The sequence below is a fragment of the Takifugu rubripes genome, chromosome 2 (genome assembly GCF_901000725.2).
Source record: "Takifugu rubripes chromosome 2, fTakRub1.2, whole genome shotgun sequence".
In the NCBI taxonomy this organism is placed as follows: Eukaryota; Metazoa; Chordata; class Actinopteri; order Tetraodontiformes; family Tetraodontidae; genus Takifugu; species Takifugu rubripes.
Window position 1 is genome coordinate 12,807,131 of NC_042286.1, and position 16,100 is coordinate 12,823,230.

The 16,100-nt window shown below is 51.6% G+C and overlaps 3 protein-coding genes across 3 annotated transcripts; 2 read left to right on the top strand and 1 right to left on the bottom strand.

Annotated features, from left to right (window-relative positions):
* Positions 1–229: 229 nt before the first annotated feature.
* Positions 230–2,068, bottom strand: ankrd9 (ankyrin repeat domain 9). The gene has a single exon (XM_003962811.3). The coding sequence runs from the start codon at positions 1,702–1,704 to the stop codon at positions 880–882; it is 825 nt and encodes a 274-aa protein (XP_003962860.2). The 5' UTR covers positions 1,705–2,068; the 3' UTR covers positions 230–879.
* Positions 2,069–2,177: 109 nt separating this feature from the next.
* On the top strand, positions 2,178–6,353 carry rcor1 (REST corepressor 1). The gene is made up of 13 exons (XM_003962812.3): positions 2,178–2,669; positions 2,758–2,817; positions 3,299–3,379; positions 3,450–3,502; positions 4,325–4,486; positions 4,571–4,686; positions 4,755–4,827; positions 4,906–4,956; positions 5,031–5,177; positions 5,262–5,339; positions 5,644–5,701; positions 5,775–6,007; positions 6,091–6,353. The coding sequence occupies exons 1-13, from the start codon at positions 2,498–2,500 to the stop codon at positions 6,133–6,135; spliced, it is 1,329 nt and encodes a 442-aa protein (XP_003962861.3). The 5' UTR covers positions 2,178–2,497; the 3' UTR covers positions 6,136–6,353.
* A 452-nt stretch (positions 6,354–6,805) lies between these two features.
* Positions 6,806–15,713, top strand: traf3 (TNF receptor-associated factor 3). Its single transcript, XM_011619770.2, has 14 exons — positions 6,806–7,135; positions 8,503–8,665; positions 10,816–10,981; positions 11,102–11,153; positions 11,237–11,341; positions 11,434–11,598; positions 11,735–11,815; positions 11,908–11,982; positions 12,087–12,179; positions 12,252–12,392; positions 12,807–12,981; positions 13,074–13,417; positions 14,488–14,679; positions 14,747–15,713. Exons 2-14 carry the CDS (start codon positions 8,506–8,508, stop codon positions 14,780–14,782), a joined length of 1,785 nt encoding a protein of 594 aa, XP_011618072.1. The 5' UTR covers positions 6,806–7,135; positions 8,503–8,505; the 3' UTR covers positions 14,783–15,713.
* Positions 15,714–16,100: the final 387 nt, after the last annotated feature.

Here is a 16,100-nt window from a genome sequence, read left to right on the forward strand (position 1 = left end):
CTGTTTCTTAGAGTTCAGACTGTAATGTTCATAAGCCAAGTTGGAAGGAATAAACAAATGACCTCTGTTGTAAATCCAGTCATGTTTGTAGTCCAATGAAAGGAGAGAAGCGACTGAAACGATGATGGACTACAATACCCAGCTGGCATACGATTACAATGATTTTCTTTTTTAGTTGAAAAAATTGAGGGTTCAAAGGATGAAATAAATAAACAGGCTTAAACACAGGTTACTAATCAGGTTTTTGATCAGTACATTTATTGACTTGTGTGTTTAGTTCCCTGCATGAACAAACCTCTGCTACCATGATTGATCTGTGATCAATAAAGAGACATTTTTCACAAACGAATGATTCCAGGTCTCCCTGTGACTTCCTGCCATGCGTCGGTCGACGCCATTGTCCTGAAAAAGGTGGCCACCGTGTCCTCACGTCCTTCGCATGTAAAGAGGAAACCGAAATATCCTGAACACACGTCGGCGCGTCTAAAGGAAATGACTTGCGAGTGACCTTTGACCTGACCTCTGGATGCCCGTGCATCCAGCTGTCTTAGAAACTGCTACTGGTCAAAGTACCTTTGAGCAAACTAGGAACCTCCAGCTACATTTTCAGTCTGTGAAGGTGTTCCGTTGGTGTCTGGAAGACGACAGCCGTGCGCTCTTGATGTTTTAAAGACAAATAAAAGTACATCACAACCAATGACCGACTGATTTCCTGCATTTTTATTTGTGTCATAGTTCCATGCACGTGTTCACGCACATCGGGACGGATCTGATCAATGTGATCAATATTTTGCCAGGTTTTTCCTCCTTATTGCATTTATTTACATTTATTTACATCTGTCGTACGCGGGCCCGGCGCGGTTGCCACGGTGACGGCTGCTAGCTGTACTGCCGCAGGAAATCCGGCAGAGTGGCGATCTGTTGCGGGCCGGTCTGGGCCAAACACCTGAGCGCCTGCAGCAGCAGGGGGGGCGGGGTCAGCCCGCATAGCCAGTTGAACACTTCATTTCCCAGCAGGCTTTGCCAGCGCTTGGGCTCCTCTTGCAGGCTGTGCTGGGTCAGCAGCTTAGGCACAAAGAGCAGAAGGAGGTCAAGGCACCGCTGGGCACTACGCCGCTCACTCACATCAGACGTGAACAGGCGCTCCAGGGCCGAATCCAGGCCCTCCGGTCGAGCCCCGTGCACGAGCAGCAGCCTGAGGCACTCGGGCCGGGACAGCTGCACGGCCACTTGCACTGGCGTCTTCCCCGCGTCGGCCGCATGCGAACAGCCGCTGTGGCCGTCCAGGAAACGCCGCCTCTCGCCCTGGGCGCCGCATTCCTTCAGAGCATCCATCATCATCCCGAGGATGGAGACGCGCTCGTAGCGCACCGCCGTGGTCAGAAGCGACGAGCCGCCTCCGCGGCAACAGCGGAAGCTGCAGTGGGGCTCGTTCAGGGCGCCGATCGAGTACCTGCCCAGCAGGTAGCGCGCGTAGTCCTGGTGGTCGTGAATGAGAGCATAGAGCAGAGCTTCGGATGGCAAGAAGGGGCGCGGGCACCCGCCATCCCAGCACAACACTTCCATCCTGCGCAGGTCTTCCAGAGTCCAGACTGGGAGCCGATCCCGCACCGCGATGTAGAAGGAAAACGCCGTCCGCTCGCACTGGCGCTCAGATGGAGACCAGGATCGATGGCCTAAGTCAGAGGACAGGAGCCATGGCATGGTTGTGGGGTCAGAGGTCACGCTGAGAAGGGGGTCCTTGTTCCGGGTTTTCCAACTGGTTCGGGTCCTGCGTTTGAGTGCAGCGGTTTTAAGCGGGTTTGTTCCTCCCTTTTATACCCTCAGCTGCTCCAGTCAGTTGCTGCTTCGGTTCCGCTCCATGTGTGGACGTTTGTTTGTGGGGGGCGGGCCGGATCGAGTGTCTCACATAGTGAACATTCCGCCTGTGTAAAGTTCAGCCAGTCACACTCTTGATTAGTGCTGATAGGCGACATGATCGGACTAAGTGTCAGCTTTGATTGTCTTTGTGTTGGGTTTTTTTTTTTTGTTTTTTTTTTACTGAGTGTCCCCCCCAAACACACACACACACACAAACAAACAAACCAATCAACCACAATCACGTCGAACCAAGTCTAGATCAAGTCTGGATCATGGATAATTCAGTATAAATCATCTGTTACAATTAATTCCGACCAATATGAATATTTACGGCTGTTTTGTGCGGAGGAGCCTAACGTGACGCGTGTGGTCACATTCGGTATTTAACCGATTTCTTCAGCCTGGGTCGTTTTTGTCCGTCTTCGGTCGTGGCTCAGCTATAGTTCTGCCGCTTGTTTCGGAACTTTCCTTCCCCGACTCATCGTCGGAAGACTGTCGGCTTTTTCTGTTCGCTCCGCAACGAAACTTCCTGCTGCTCACTCGCTCGATCGCTCAGCTTAGCTTCGAGGCTACGTAGCCTGCCGGACAGCAGAGAATATCCCGGTTGGCGTTAGCACGGCCCGGCTCCGTCCTTGTCATGCCAGCGATGCTGGACAGAAATTCGGAGGCTCCTGCCAAGCGCCGGGGCCGAGGACCGACCGGCGGTGGCCAGGGGGCTTCAGCGCAGCTCGGGACTAAGAGTCCGTCCGGTAATGGAGGCAGCTACTGGGAAGAAGGAAGTTCAGGCTTGAGCAGCGATGATGAGCATGGTGAGTAGCCTCGGTCACTGGTACCACCGTTTACTGGTTCTGTTCCAGAGTGTTTCCGACTACATTTGTCATCTGTGTGTGCACGCAGGTGATGGAGGGATGCGGGTCGGGCCGCAGTATCAGGCCGTGGTTCCAGATTTCGACCCGGGTGAGAATTGATGTAAAACGCGTTCTTTAGCATGAAAGCGAGGTGGTAGCCTCGAACAACAGGAGTGCTCCGTAGAAGCCTTGTTAGAGCAGGTTTCTAAACAGATTCCACTACTTACGTTTTAGCAGGCTGCATCAAAGTCTCAAGTCAGACCCGAGTAATATTCTTTTTACTAAGCAGCATTAAGTAGTTAGCTGGAGTGGTTCGACCCCAAAGGATCTTCTTTATGTCATTAAAATGCATCTATTCTAAAGCTTTAAAGAGACTCTACCAGGTCTTCTTAAAACAAGCTATATAAATAAAAGATGGATGCTCTGCTCTCAGAGGGCTGGTTTACTGGTGGTTATCGGTAGAATGGGAACTGTGGCAGCAGGACCTGGAGGACGACTTTGGGTGTTTTTTTGTAGATAAAGAATTTTAAAGAGAATGCTTTGGTATGGTACAAAATAAACTCTGCGTTTGTGTGTGTGTGTGTGTGTAGAGGAAGCCCAGGCGGCTCAGCTCAGAGAGAACCTCGGCATGTTGGTTTGGATTCCCAGCGACCTTCTGAACCAGACTCAGCGTAAGAATCGACAGATTTTGATGAGCTGATTTCAGCCGACGTCTCATTTTCAACTCTTCTTCTCTTCCAGTGGACGAGTACGTTTCCGTTGCCAAAGAAAAACACGGATACAACATGGAGCAGGTAGTGTCTGTCTGTCTGACTGCTTGTCTGTGCCTCGCCGGCGTCTCTTTATTGAGACGTCGGAGTCGTTGATGGTTAACATGGTCAAGAGGATGCGTGTAGCTTACTGGGCTTCCGTTTCTGGAGGCGCTCAGGCTGTCGGTCATTTGGTTTTGAATGCGGTTTGGGGGGGGGGCGCCTGTCCACCCTCCACCATTGTACAGGTTGAGCTATAATTGGCTGTAGTTGAGGGTGCAGCTAGTTTCATAAGTGTTGCTGGCTTTGCTGTCTGAAACCACATTATTTTCAAAAACTTTTCTTCAGGAAAAAAATAAAAAGCTGGAGGAAGATGGATGGATGCAGGGTTGTAAACATGTATGAATAAATAAATTACACATGCACACGGATAACCAACCTACCGCCAGTGCAAAGCTCCTGTTGCATTCATTAGTTATTTATGCTGTTTTATGCTGCATTCAGGGCAGCGACTGTTTTGGGGTAAAAACTGTTTTTAAGGCTCTTAGTCCTTGATTTGTGACCTGTATCTTCTACCTGTGGCGGCTGCTGACTGAGATGAGCCCCCCCCCCCCCCCCCCCCAGTTACTTGAGTTGGTGGAGTTGGTGCCAACAGCAGTCAATGAGACTGTTGAGCTTTTAAAGAAGGGATGGATGGATGATGGAGGCCTAGCGAGACGGTTTAGGGCTGAGGAGACGCGGGGCCCACGTGTGTGTGGAATAAGGGAGATCTGGGCCGGTCCGATTCTGCGTGAAATGATGCTCTTGAAAGCTAAGCTAACGCGTTGCTCGTGTAGCTCCTCCTGAACTGCTCGTCTTGGTCTTCAGGCTCTGGGGATGCTCTTCTGGCACAAACACAATATCAACAAGTCTCTGGCCGACCTCCCAAACTTCACGCCGTTTCCAGACGAGTGGACCGTGGAGGACAAGGTTCTGTTCGAACAGGCCTTCAGCTTCCACGGGAAGAGTTTCCACCGTATCCAGCAAATGGTCGAGTCCCAGTCAAACCACTGCACTTTACCAGTCCGACTGGTCAGACGCCTTCTAAAACCTTTTTTTTTGTATTTGCTGCAGCTCCCAGATAAAACAATGGCCAGCCTGGTTCGTTTTTACTACTCGTGGAAGAAAAGCCGCAGCAAGACGAGTCTGATGGACAGACAGACGCGGAAACACAAGAGAGAGCGAGACAGGTGACGCCCGAGTTGTCCTCGGCTTTCACCGGGCGCCGTCAGAGCTAACGTGACGGTTGATGTTTCAGTGACGAGGACGCGGACGAAGTCCCCCCCCCCAGTGATTCTGAATGTGAACAACAGAAAGAGGACAGAAAAGAGGTGAGAGAGACGCGCGGGACGCTCGTTTGTCACCGGAGAGCGATGGCGCACCAATTCCAGTCTGACCTTTTCTTTCAGGTCAGTTCGGGAGCGACAAGGTCAGAGGTCAGAGCAGCTACAGGGCTGAAGGTGAGACCAAGTGACCCGTCTGCCTGTCGGTAACCTATTAGGCCACCGGTGACCAGTTTGTCTGTCTACCACAGACGGGCAGTCGGTGGTCTCAGCGGCTGAAGAAACGTCCTCCCAGAGGAATGTTCCTCAACTACGTTGATGTCGTATCGTTGACGACTTCGCCTCCCCAGGGGGTTGTGAAGCAACTGGACAGTCAACTGATCTCCATCAAGAGACAGGTGAGCAGCTTCTCGCCTGGCGGTGTGTCCGCCGACCCCCCCCCCCCCCCTCGACCGGCTGATCACCTGTGTTCTGTTCCCCAGATTCAGTCCATCAAACAGTCCAACAGTTTACTGAAGGAGAAAATCAATTCGGGAGTGGATGAGTTCAGGCAACCAGAGGTAACTAACGCAACGTCACACGACACACGACAACAGACGGGTGTCTGTAGAAGAGCGTGGGGTGACTGCAGTGAGAAATTCCCGCAGGTTGAAGCTGTATTTTCAGTTCTTATTTGATGCTGGACAACCGGCCCGAGACAATTGCGTAGGGTGTCAACTTTGACCTCCCATCAGGGGTGGAGGTCCACATGGCCGTGATGCGTCGGTGGCGCGGGATGAGCAGCCCAGGCGTCGGTGTTGCCTTGTTGCTGGATGTGTGTCAGTACTGTTGCTGTGGTTGTTGATCCTGAGTCTCATCTTTCAGGCTGCTCAGAAGATTAACAACCGTTGGACAACAGACGAGCAGCTTCTTGCTGTCCAAGGTAGCGCCTGTTCTTCCTCTCGTTTGTTCTTAGTCGCTGATTTAAAAACTGATGTGGTCACATTTGGTCTCAGCCATCAGGAAGTACGGGCGGGACTTCCAGGCCATCTCCGATGTAATTGGTAACAAGTCTGTGGTTCAGGTGAAGAACTTCCTGATAAACTACAGACGCAGGTTCAACCTGGATGAGATCCTGCAGGAGTGGGAGGCAGAACATGGCGGGGTGCCAGAGGGGAGTTGCGGGGCGGAGGAAGACAAGGTAGAGGAGAAGGAGGTATTTCAGGCTAAAGAGGAGGATCAGAAAAGGGTGAGAAGCCGTCAAATCAACTCTGAAATGTGTTCGATACATTGGTCACGGTTGCTCTTCACTGAAAATGTGTTCTACTGCAGGACCTGCCCTTATTGGTGGACTCCCACAAGCCAAACACATCATGAAAGCAGATGATCTGACTAAATCACCTAGTTTCATTGCCTCTGTTGAATAATGTTCATTTTTATCACTTTATCACTTAGTATATTGGCCTTGTGTTGATTTTACCCGTGTAAATGTAATTGTTTTGGGGGTTTTTTATATACTCAGTTTATTTGTGTTTTCAGGTATAATTTAGGGTGTTTTAGTAAAACGAAATATAACAATAAATCAGTCAAACTGTGTGGCGTGTTTTTGATGGCAGAAAGATGACAGAAGTGAGTCCAATAACCACTCAATAAAGTACCCGTTTTTTTCTAATAATTTGATACCGTCAGATGATCCGGTAAACCTACACCAGCTTTTTAAAAGCAATTAGGCAAAAATGAAAAAAATTTAGAGTTTCAGTTTCAGAGCAGATCTTGCAATACTAAATGTATAACTGTAAACAGCGCCCTCTGCTGGTTACATGTCTCAGTAAACCGCGCCCTCTGGTGGTTGTGTCTGTCAGTGTATATAAACTGCGCCCTCTGGTGGTTGCGTTTATCAACAGCACCCTCTGGTGGTTGCTTTTGTTAGTGTCTAAACAGCGCCCTCTGCTGGTTGCTTTTGTCAGTGTCTATAAACAGCGCCCTCTGGTGGTTGCGCCTGTCAGCGTCTATAAACAGCGTTCTCTGGTGGATGCTCCTGTCAGAGGCTCTGTCCGTAAACAGCGCCCCCTCTTGGCCGGGTAACCCTTCGAACAGCTGGGGGATTTCCTGGGCGGAAGCAGCGGAGGGGGTTTCCATCCTCGTCCTCCCCGTTGAATCGCTCAATTGGACCCAAGTGACTTTTCTGTCTCACTTACAAATACACACACACAAACTAGGAGCAGAACCTTTTAACACCAAACTGGACCATGACGAGTCCGTCTGGCGTGTTGAGGCTCCGAGGTACCGGCAGCGACAGGTTGACGGTTTGAAGCCGGGAGAGTAAGTCGAGCCTTGGAACCGCCGAGGTGAACTGTGGCCTGCGGTGGAGATTCATGTAAGTCCCATATTTAGAAGAATTCCAGGAGAACCTCAGGAGAACAATATGTTAGCTAGGTTACTGTTAGCATGCTGCAACGGGGAGAACTACATCAGATACTATGGCTTCTCTTATCCTCTCTCCTCGCTCCCCCACTTTCTTCCCCTGTACGTTTGAAATGATCTGTAACATAGAAGCAGTGAGCTAAAAAATGCTAACGCTCTGCTAGCATGCGCGGTTAGCATATGTGTTTACATTTCCAAAGAACTCAGCTCATCCCCGTGCTAAAGCCATGAGGGATCAATCACGTCTGGCCAAACCTTGTTGGGCAGAAGCGATTCTGGGGGAGCTAAAACTCACCAAACTGCAAGGTGTAGTGATGTGGAAGAGTTACTGATTCCACTCATTGATCCATCCAAAGGATTTGTTTTGGTAGGTTTTTTTTTTTTTTTGTGGTCTGGAGCTTCAAACTTCTCCTTGTATCTGTGGGTTTCTCCGGTTTCCTACACACACCGACCACCAGAACTTTTGGGTGGGTTAGAACTGCCCTCACCTCACAGATAATGTACTGGTAACTTCCAGGGCCAAGAAACTATTTATTCTAACAAAAAAAAGAGAGCAAAATATGTGGCAAGGACTGTTTAATCAGCTGGTGGAACCACGTTGCCCAGAATTCCAAACCCAGCGCTTATTTCCTAGCGATTTAGATTCACACGAAAAGGAGAATGAAACTCTTGGGTCAAAACAGAAACCTATATCAGTGCTGAATGGTTGGTACTTTCCTCGGCGTTCTCACGTGCCCTCCCCTCAGAGTTTGTGTAATAAAACTGTATTTGAGGTGAGTTACACAGGACACAGCTCATCGGTGCCAGAATGTGACGGTATTGAATAAGGAGGACAGTGTCGGCCTTCTGGCCTGCAGATCCAGCTGTGTTTAACACATCTGCAGGGCTGGACGCCGCTCTGCTGGTCACTTATTTCGTGATGGATTTCCAGGTGATGCAGCCGGTATCAATGCGAGTGATTTGTTTGTGATCGTTTTTACCCTGTTTGCTTCCATAGTTACAGTTGTTTCTCCATTAAAACTTGACCTTAGAGCTTGCTGTGTGTGTGTGCGTGTGTGTGTGTGTGTGTGTGTCACTAGAAAAGCCCCTACCATCCCCACAGTTCAACTTTAACAGGAAGTGTTTTGTTTCCCTTTGTTGTTGTGTTTTTAAGAGCTTTTTTTTTTAATTTTCTGAACGTGTTTTATTCTGTCCGCTAGAATCTCCGTGGCTCTTGTCGAACAGACCGGACTTTGAAATGATACCCGGGTCAGGACTGCAGCTGCGGTCGGCCGTGCATGAGCAGGCTCAACCAATCAGAGGGCTGGTTTGTTGTTTCAGGTCATGTCAGCAGGGAGGAGCACTGATGGGAGGGAGGTGCAGATTCCCCTCCAGCAGGCAGCACCTTCTTTGGCCATGCCCCTCTCAGTGGCACCGCTCCTCACGTCACACTCGCACCGCTCCACCAATCCCTGGCCTCCCACTGACCCCACCACCTCCCAAGGTAAAGCAGCCCTACGCTCCCCACGCTGGTGGCTCCGTCCAGCTAGATAAACCTCAGGAGTGTCTCTGTCCTGGTGGACCTACCTCAGGAGTGTCTCTGTCCAGCTAGATCTGTCTCAGGAGTGTCTCTGTCCAGCTAGCTTTACCTCAGGAGTGTCTCTGTCCTGGTGGACCTACCTCAGGAGTGTCTCTGTCCAGCTAGCTTTACCTCAGGAGTGTCTCTGTCCTGGTGGACCTACCTCAGGAGTGTCTCTGTCCAGCTCGATCTATCTCAGGAGTGTCTCCGTCCTGGTAGCTTCACCTCAGGAGTGTCTCTGTCCTGGTGGACCTACCTCAGGAGTGTCTCTGTCCAGCTCGATCTATCTCAGGAGTGTCTCTGTCCTGGTAGCTTCACCTCAGGAGTGTCTCTGTCCTGGTGGACCTACCTCAGGAGTGTCTCTGTCCAGCTCGATCTATCTCAGGAGTGTCTCCGTCCTGGTAGCTTCACCTCAGGAGTGTCTCTGTCCAGCTTGATCTATCTCAGGAGTGTCTCTGTCCAGCTAGCGTCACCTCAGGAGTGTCTCCGTCCAGCTAGATCTACCTCAGGAGTGTCTCTGTCCTGGTAGACTTACTTCAGGAGTGTCTCCGTCCAGCTAGATCTACCTCAGGAGTGTCTCTGTCCTGGTAGACTTACTTCAGGAGTGTCTCCGTCCAGCTAGATCTATCTCAGGAGTGTCTCCGTCCAGCTAGCTTTACCTCAGGAGTGTCTCCGTCCTGGTAGACTTACCTCAGGAGTGTCTCTGTCCAGCTAGATCTACCTCAGGAGTGTCTCTGTCCTGGTAGACTTAGTTCAGGAGTGTCTCCGTCCAGCTAGATCTACTTCAGGAGTGTCTCCGTCCAGCTAGCTTTACCTCAGGAGTGTCTCCGTCCAGCTAGCTTTACCTCAGGAGTGTCTCCGTCCTGGTAGACTTACCTCAGGAGTGTCTCTGTCCAGCTAGATCTACCTCAGGAGTGTCTCTGTCCTGGTAGACTTAGTTCAGGAGTGTCTCCGTCCAGCTAGATCTACTTCAGGAGTGTCTCCGTCCAGCTAGCTTTACCTCAGGAGTGTCTCCGTCCTGGTAGACTTACTTCAGGAGTGTCTCCGTCCAGCTAGATCTACCTCAGGAGTGTCTCCGTCCTGGTAGATCTATCTCAGGAGTGTCTCCGTCCAGGTAGCTTTACCTCAAGAGTGTCTCCGTCCAGCTAGCTTTACCTCAGGAGTGTCTCCGTCCAGCTAGATCTACTTCAGGAGTGTCTCCGTCCAGCTAGATCTACTTCAGGAGTGTCTCCGTCCAGCTAGCTTTACCTCAGGAGTGTCTCCGTCCAGCTAGATCTACTTCAGGAGTGTCTCCGTCCAGCTAGCTTTACCTCAGGAGTGTCTCCGTCCTGGTAGACTTACTTCAGGAGTGTCTCCGTCCAGCTAGATCTACCTCAGGAGTGTCTCCGTCCTGGTAGATCTATCTCAGGAGTGTCTCCGTCCAGGTAGCTTTACCTCAAGAGTGTCTCCGTCCAGCTAGCTTTACCTCAGGAGTGTCTCCGTCCTGGTGGACCTACCTCAGGAGTGTCTCTGTCCTGGTGGACTTACCTCAGGAGTGTCTCCGTCCAGCTAGATCTACTTCAGGAGTGTCTCCGTCCAGCTAGATCAACTTCAGGAGTGTCTCCGTCCAGCTAGCTTTACCTCAGGAGTGTCTCCGTCCAGGTAGCTTTAACTCAGGAGTGTCTCCGTCCTGGTAGATCTATCTCAGGAGTGTCTCCGTCCAGGTAGCTTTACCTCAAGAGTGTCTCCGTCCAGCTAGCTTTACCTCAGGAGTGTCTCCGTCCAGGTAGCTTTACCTCAGGAGTGTCTCTGTCCTGGTAGACTTACCTCAGGAGTGTCTCCGTCCTGGTGGACCTACTTCAGGAGTGTCTCCGTCCAGCTAGCTTTACTTCAGGAGTGTCTCCGTCCAGCTAGATCTACTTCAGAAGTGTCTCCGTCCAGCTAGCTTTACCTCAAGAGTGTCTCCGTCCAGCTAGCTTTACCTCAGGAGTGTCTCCGTCCAGCTAGATCTACTTCAGGAGTGTCTCCGTCCAGCTAGATCTACCTCAGGAGTGTCTCCGTCCAGCTTGATTCACCTCAGGACTCTCTCTGTCCAGGTGTCCCTGCAGGCTTTCTGCCTCTTCACGGAGGGTTCAGAGACCACTTTGTAGAGGCCCTGGAAGCGAAGTACTGCTGCGAGTCCTGCAGGCTGGTCCTGTGTCAGCCTCGTCAGACGGAGTGTGGACATCGCTTCTGCCAGAGCTGTATTAATGACATCCTCAGGTGAGCTGGCCTCGGACAGGACAGGTGCGGCCTGTGTCCGTACTGTAAAGACGCCGCGCGCGTCGGATCGTTCTTCCTCCTCTGGGCAGCAGGAAACCTTCTCTTCTGTCCCCCCCGCAGTCATCCCAACCCCGTGTGTCCGGCCGACACGGAGCCTCTGTTCAAAGACAAGGTGCGCAGGGAGCGACCCGCCCGCAGGTGTCGGGCACCGACGCGCGACTGACCCGCGTTTGTCTCCCGCTCTGTCCCCCGCAGGTCTTCAGAGACGTCTGCTGCCACCGGGAGATCATGGCGCTGAAGGTCTACTGTCGCAGCGAGGCCAACGGCTGCCAGGAGCAGATGCGGCTCCAGCAAATACCCGTAAGGAACGCGCTCCTGCCCCGGCCGCGGCTCCCCCGGTCTCTGCTCCTCACCCGCCTGTCTCCCCCCCCCCCCCCCCCCCCCTCCCGCAGGACCACCTGAACACGTGTCCCTTCTTCGAGGTTCCTTGTCCGTTGGGTAAATGTAAAGAGCGGATGATGAGGAAGGAGATCCCCGAGCACCTGAGCTGGAAATGTAAATACAGAGAGACCAGCTGTGAGTTCTGCATGACCAAGATGCCCCTGACAGAGCTTCAGGTATCTCGTGCTTCTGCAGGAGCAGCTTTTCAGTGTTGTACTGGTGGTTTCCTACCTTCACGCCCATGAAGGAACCGTCCCCGTCCTCGGGCGCGTTGTTGTCGACAGTCTTTCGCTGACCGGCCTCTGTTTTCAGAAACACAAAGAGACGGTGTGTCCGGCCTTCCCGGTGTCCTGCCCGAACCACTGCTCCCTCTCCTCGCTGCCCCGGAGCGAGGTGCTGCTCCGCCCCATCGCGACACCACAACGACCTGAGCAGCGGCAGCTGCGCCTTTGGCTAACTCGGCTCTTTTTTCTTTGACGTTGCAGCTCTCCAGCCATCAGCACGAGTGCCCCAAAGCTCAGGTGAGCTGTCCGTTCCACGGCTACGGCTGCACCTTCAAGGTAACTGCTGCCCCTTGTTCCGTGTGTGTGTGTGCGTGTGCGCGTGTGTGTGTGTAGCAGTGTGTGAACTGTAATTCTGTGGTGGCCTCTCACCTCTGCCGTAGGGTCTTAATCAGGTCATGAGGCAACATGAGTCCAGTTCTGCCGCTGAACACCTGAGGATGATGGCCAAAAGAAACTCCGCGTTAGAAAGCAAGGTAACCGTGGTAACCGTCGGAAATGGCGCCCGAGCCGCGCGCACGAGGTCAACCTGTGTTTGGTCCCTCCAGCTGGACGACGTCAAAGGGGAGCTCCTGGAGCGGTTCAAGGTCCTTCCCGTTCTCAGCAGCCGCGTGGCCGAGCTGGAGAGCAGCAACGACGAGCTGAGGGAGAAGAACCGGCAGACGGAGCAAAAACTGGGCACCATGCAGGTAACAGGAGCCCCGCTGTTGCCGGGATACCACTGCAGCCGGCCGGGAGGGCCGGGAGGGCCGGGAGGGCCGGTCGGTACGGTTTTAGCGGAACGAGACCAAACAACAGCGCCTGGCTGCGACCCGAGACGTCCAGTTCAGGTGGATGCTGTCGTCATGGAAACCTACGGCGTTTGGACTGTAGTGAAAACAAATCGTGTGACTGTGGGCACCAGTATGAGGGATTTGGGATCCTCCTTTACTGCTGTTGCCTGGTCTCATCTTCTCCTCTTGGGCCTAGAATGATGCTTGGAACACGGGTCTGAGGTTCCGATACCCAGTCGAGGCCCATGTGGGGCTTTGGTAGCGCTGATGTGGATTAAACTTCCAGTTTAGATTCACCCTTAAACACGGTTCTCCCCCCTTGTCCCGTAGAAGCTCATGAGTTCTCACTCCGAGAAGCTCCTGGAGCTGGAACTGGAGCTGCGTTCTCTCCGGGGGCTCCGGGACGAGGTGGAGAACCTGAGGGGAACGCTGGAGAGCGTCCGGACGAGGCTGAACGCTCTGGAACAGGGCGGGCGCAGTGGAAGCGGATCCACGCATACGCTGGGTCAGAACCCACACCCCCAGGCTCTGGTGGCGGCTGTTTGCCCACAGGTGTTTGTCCCCAACTGATGATTGGATGATTGTGTGTGTGTGCAGCTTCCCTGGAAGCGCAGATGAACAGGCACGACGACATGCTGAGCGTCCACGACATCCGCTTGGCCGACATGGACCTGCGTTTTCAGGTGCTGGAGACGGCCAGCTACAACGGGACTCTGATCTGGAAAATCCGGGACTACAAGAGGCGGAAACAGGAAGCGGTGGCTGCAAAGACGTTGTCGCTGTACTCGCAGCCCTTTTACACGGGATACTTTGGCTACAAAATGTGCGCCCGCATTTACCTGAACGGAGACGGGATGGGCAAAGGGACGCACTTGTCGCTCTTCTTCGTGGTGATGAGGGGCGAGTACGACGCCCTGCTGCCGTGGCCCTTCAAACAGAAGGTAGTAACCGTCCGCTGGCTAACTCCAGTTTCATTAAGCGTCGGCAATGATGTGTGATTTCGAGGCTAATGGAAAGCGTCTGCCCTCCGTGCAGCATCCCAGCTGGACTATGTGTCCTCTTCTTTGTTGTTTGGGTCTTAGAACCACCCTTCACCTCCTAAAAAGGCTCAAAAAAGTAAAAAAGGTCATTTCAGACGTCCAACGTTTGCTAACAGCTGAGCGAAATAAGAATTTTGGCCAATTCCACCTGACAGAAGAGCTCATTTTGGCTCGTTTATGCTCCTTAAAACCACCCTGATACTGTTTCTACTGATCCAAACTTTCCAGAGCCACTCAGGAACCACACTGTACAGCTACCTACCAACCACGGAGCCAGGCAAGAGCAGACTGGATGATGCATAATGACTTGCTTCTGAATGTAGGAAGTGCTATTGTTAGTGTTAATGGAGTAAATTCCACGATGAATGCAATTATTGCGAAAGTCCCGGCGAGACCTAAGGAAGAATCAGAACTATGTGAAACCATGAGATGGGCGTGATTCACTGTTCTGGCTCATTTGGGAGTTTTGCAGCCTGTTCTCGACACGTCCCGGCAGAGCTTTTCTCTCGTCTGGCGTCCCAGAACTAATTTGAGTGGTCAGAAGTTTGAGGTCCCGGCAGAAAGGTTGAACAAGAGTGGATAGTTCAGGGCTGTGAGGCAACAATTGGTCCAAAAAATGGCCACAAGTTTGAGACACACTTCCAAGGGTGTGTGCACATTACGAGCCGTGCAGCAGAGGCAGGGCCCTTGGAGGACCTCCCAGAACCTCCGCACTCGAGTTTCTGGGGAAGTTTGAAATGTTCTGGCCAGAACAAACTTTCTCGCAACCTCGATGAGAACCACCGAAATGAAAGGCTGGCTCGTTCATGTCGTTCATGGTTGGTAGGATCAGCTGCTCAGCCTCACCTGCGTGTTCTTCTCCCCTCCGACGAACGATCTGACTGTCTGCTAGCTGCTAGCTTAATAGTGTGTTCTCCAGTCCGCCGTGCACAGTGATGCAGAGAAGTCTGTCCCGTGTGTCTGTGTGTCAGGTGACCTTGATGCTCATGGATCAGGGTCCATTGAAGAAACACCTCGGCGATGCCTTCAAGCCCGACCCGAACAGTAGTAGTTTCCGACGTCCTGTGGTGGAGATGAACATCGCATCGGGTTGTCCTCTGTTTGTGTCTCAGAGTGTTTTAGAGACAGGCAGCTACATCAAAGATGACACCATCTTCATCAAGGTGAGGTTTCCTGCAGATGATGACCTGACCTTTGACCTGGGCTGCTCATGCTTGGTTGTGTCTCCAGGTTACCGTAGATACCTCCGATCTCCCTGAACCGTGACATTGTGGCCACTCTGACCTTGCTGGCCTGAGAGCGGATCACCTGGTGTATGCCGAGCAGAGCAAAGCATGCTGGGAAGAGGAGATTATGAAGGTGGCTTCAGGAATCAGAGAGGAAACGACCATCAGAGTAAACCTGACAGACACAAGAAGACGTGTGTGTGTGTGTGCGTGTGTGTGTGTATGTGTGTGTGTGTTACCGTGGCATGGTGGTAACGGCAGCCAACTTGGCACTGCAGCAATAATACAGCTGCTACTACTGATGCTGTGCATCAAGTTTTACTTCCTGTTTCCTGTTTACAAGTCATGCTGAGAAATCCACAGCAGTCATGAGGGATGTGAGAAAACCAGTAAAATCTCATATGCCCCAAACCTGTTCCTGTGTGTCTTTGAAGCAGAACAGAGAATTCCCAAAATTCCTCTGTGGCTTTAGGATTTCCCAGAGTTTAACAGTTTCGTTTGATTCATTTGCACAATTAGAATGTTAAAGTGTGAAAATAAAATAAAAAGCAAAGAACGTGGTTTTTATTCACCCCCCAGCTCTGTGGCGGTGTCAAGTGCAACAAAAATCCCCCCCCCCCCCCCCCGCAACAAACGGGATTACAATTAATTTGGTTGTGCAATGACAATAAAGTTGTGATGATGTTGTGTTATGTAAGTGATGAGAGGAGCCTGAGGTTCCACAAGACTGTCCTGCTTCTGTTACTATGTGATTTACTTTTGTCCTGCTGGGTCCTAATGTGACTGGATTTGATGTTTGGTGAGGGGGAACCGGTCCAGTTCAGCTCTACTAAGCTTTCTCAACCAGTGTTAGTAAATCTGCCATTTCCAGATCTGGAGATCAGGCGTTTTACGTCTAAAAACTGTCCAGAAACGCGGGTCCTGCAGGGGGCGATAGTGCGCTCGTGGATGTTTGTTTTAAAGAAGAAGAAGAAGAAGAAAGGCGGAAGAAGCTCAGCTTGTTCTGGTGACTGAAGACGGTTCCGAAGTTTCACCGAACCAAGCTTGTTCGGTGAGTTTGTTATAGATTTTGGGACGAGTTTCCTCAATCAGCTGCTAATAGTTAACTGAGATACAGAGTTGGGGCCGTTAACAGTAATGAGACATAAGTCGAGATGAAGTGTTTGATGTCAATTGCAGTGAGAAAAACAGGTTTCCCTGTACAATGAAATTATGTCTTTGCTCAACGCAATAAACGCCAGAAATAAGAAGGTACGACTAGTTAATTTACATTGGAAATGAAAAGTGTAACAATAAGCTTTTGAAAATTGCGTGTAAACACAGCTTAAGGACAACTGTGACCTACTGTAACCTGTTAT

Excerpts from the sequence above, each read along its gene's own strand:
- rcor1 (XM_003962812.3), top strand. The coding sequence starts at position 2,498 with ATGCCAGCGATGCTGGACAGAAATTCGGAGGCTCCTGCCAAGCGCCGG. Across the intron at positions 4,828-4,905 it reads AGAAAGAGGACAGAAAAGAG|GTCAGTTCGGGAGCGACAAG; the intron begins GTGAGAGAGACG and ends CTTTTCTTTCAG. Across the intron at positions 5,340-5,643 it reads ATGAGTTCAGGCAACCAGAG|GCTGCTCAGAAGATTAACAA; the intron begins GTAACTAACGCA and ends CTCATCTTTCAG.
- ankrd9 (XM_003962811.3), bottom strand. The coding sequence starts at position 1,704 with ATGCCATGGCTCCTGTCCTCTGACTTAGGCCATCGATCCTGGTCTCCA.
- traf3 (XM_011619770.2), top strand. The coding sequence starts at position 8,506 with ATGTCAGCAGGGAGGAGCACTGATGGGAGGGAGGTGCAGATTCCCCTC. Across the intron at positions 11,154-11,236 it reads AGCCTCTGTTCAAAGACAAG|GTCTTCAGAGACGTCTGCTG; the intron begins GTGCGCAGGGAG and ends TGTCCCCCGCAG. Across the intron at positions 13,418-14,487 it reads CGTGGCCCTTCAAACAGAAG|GTGACCTTGATGCTCATGGA; the intron begins GTAGTAACCGTC and ends TCTGTGTGTCAG.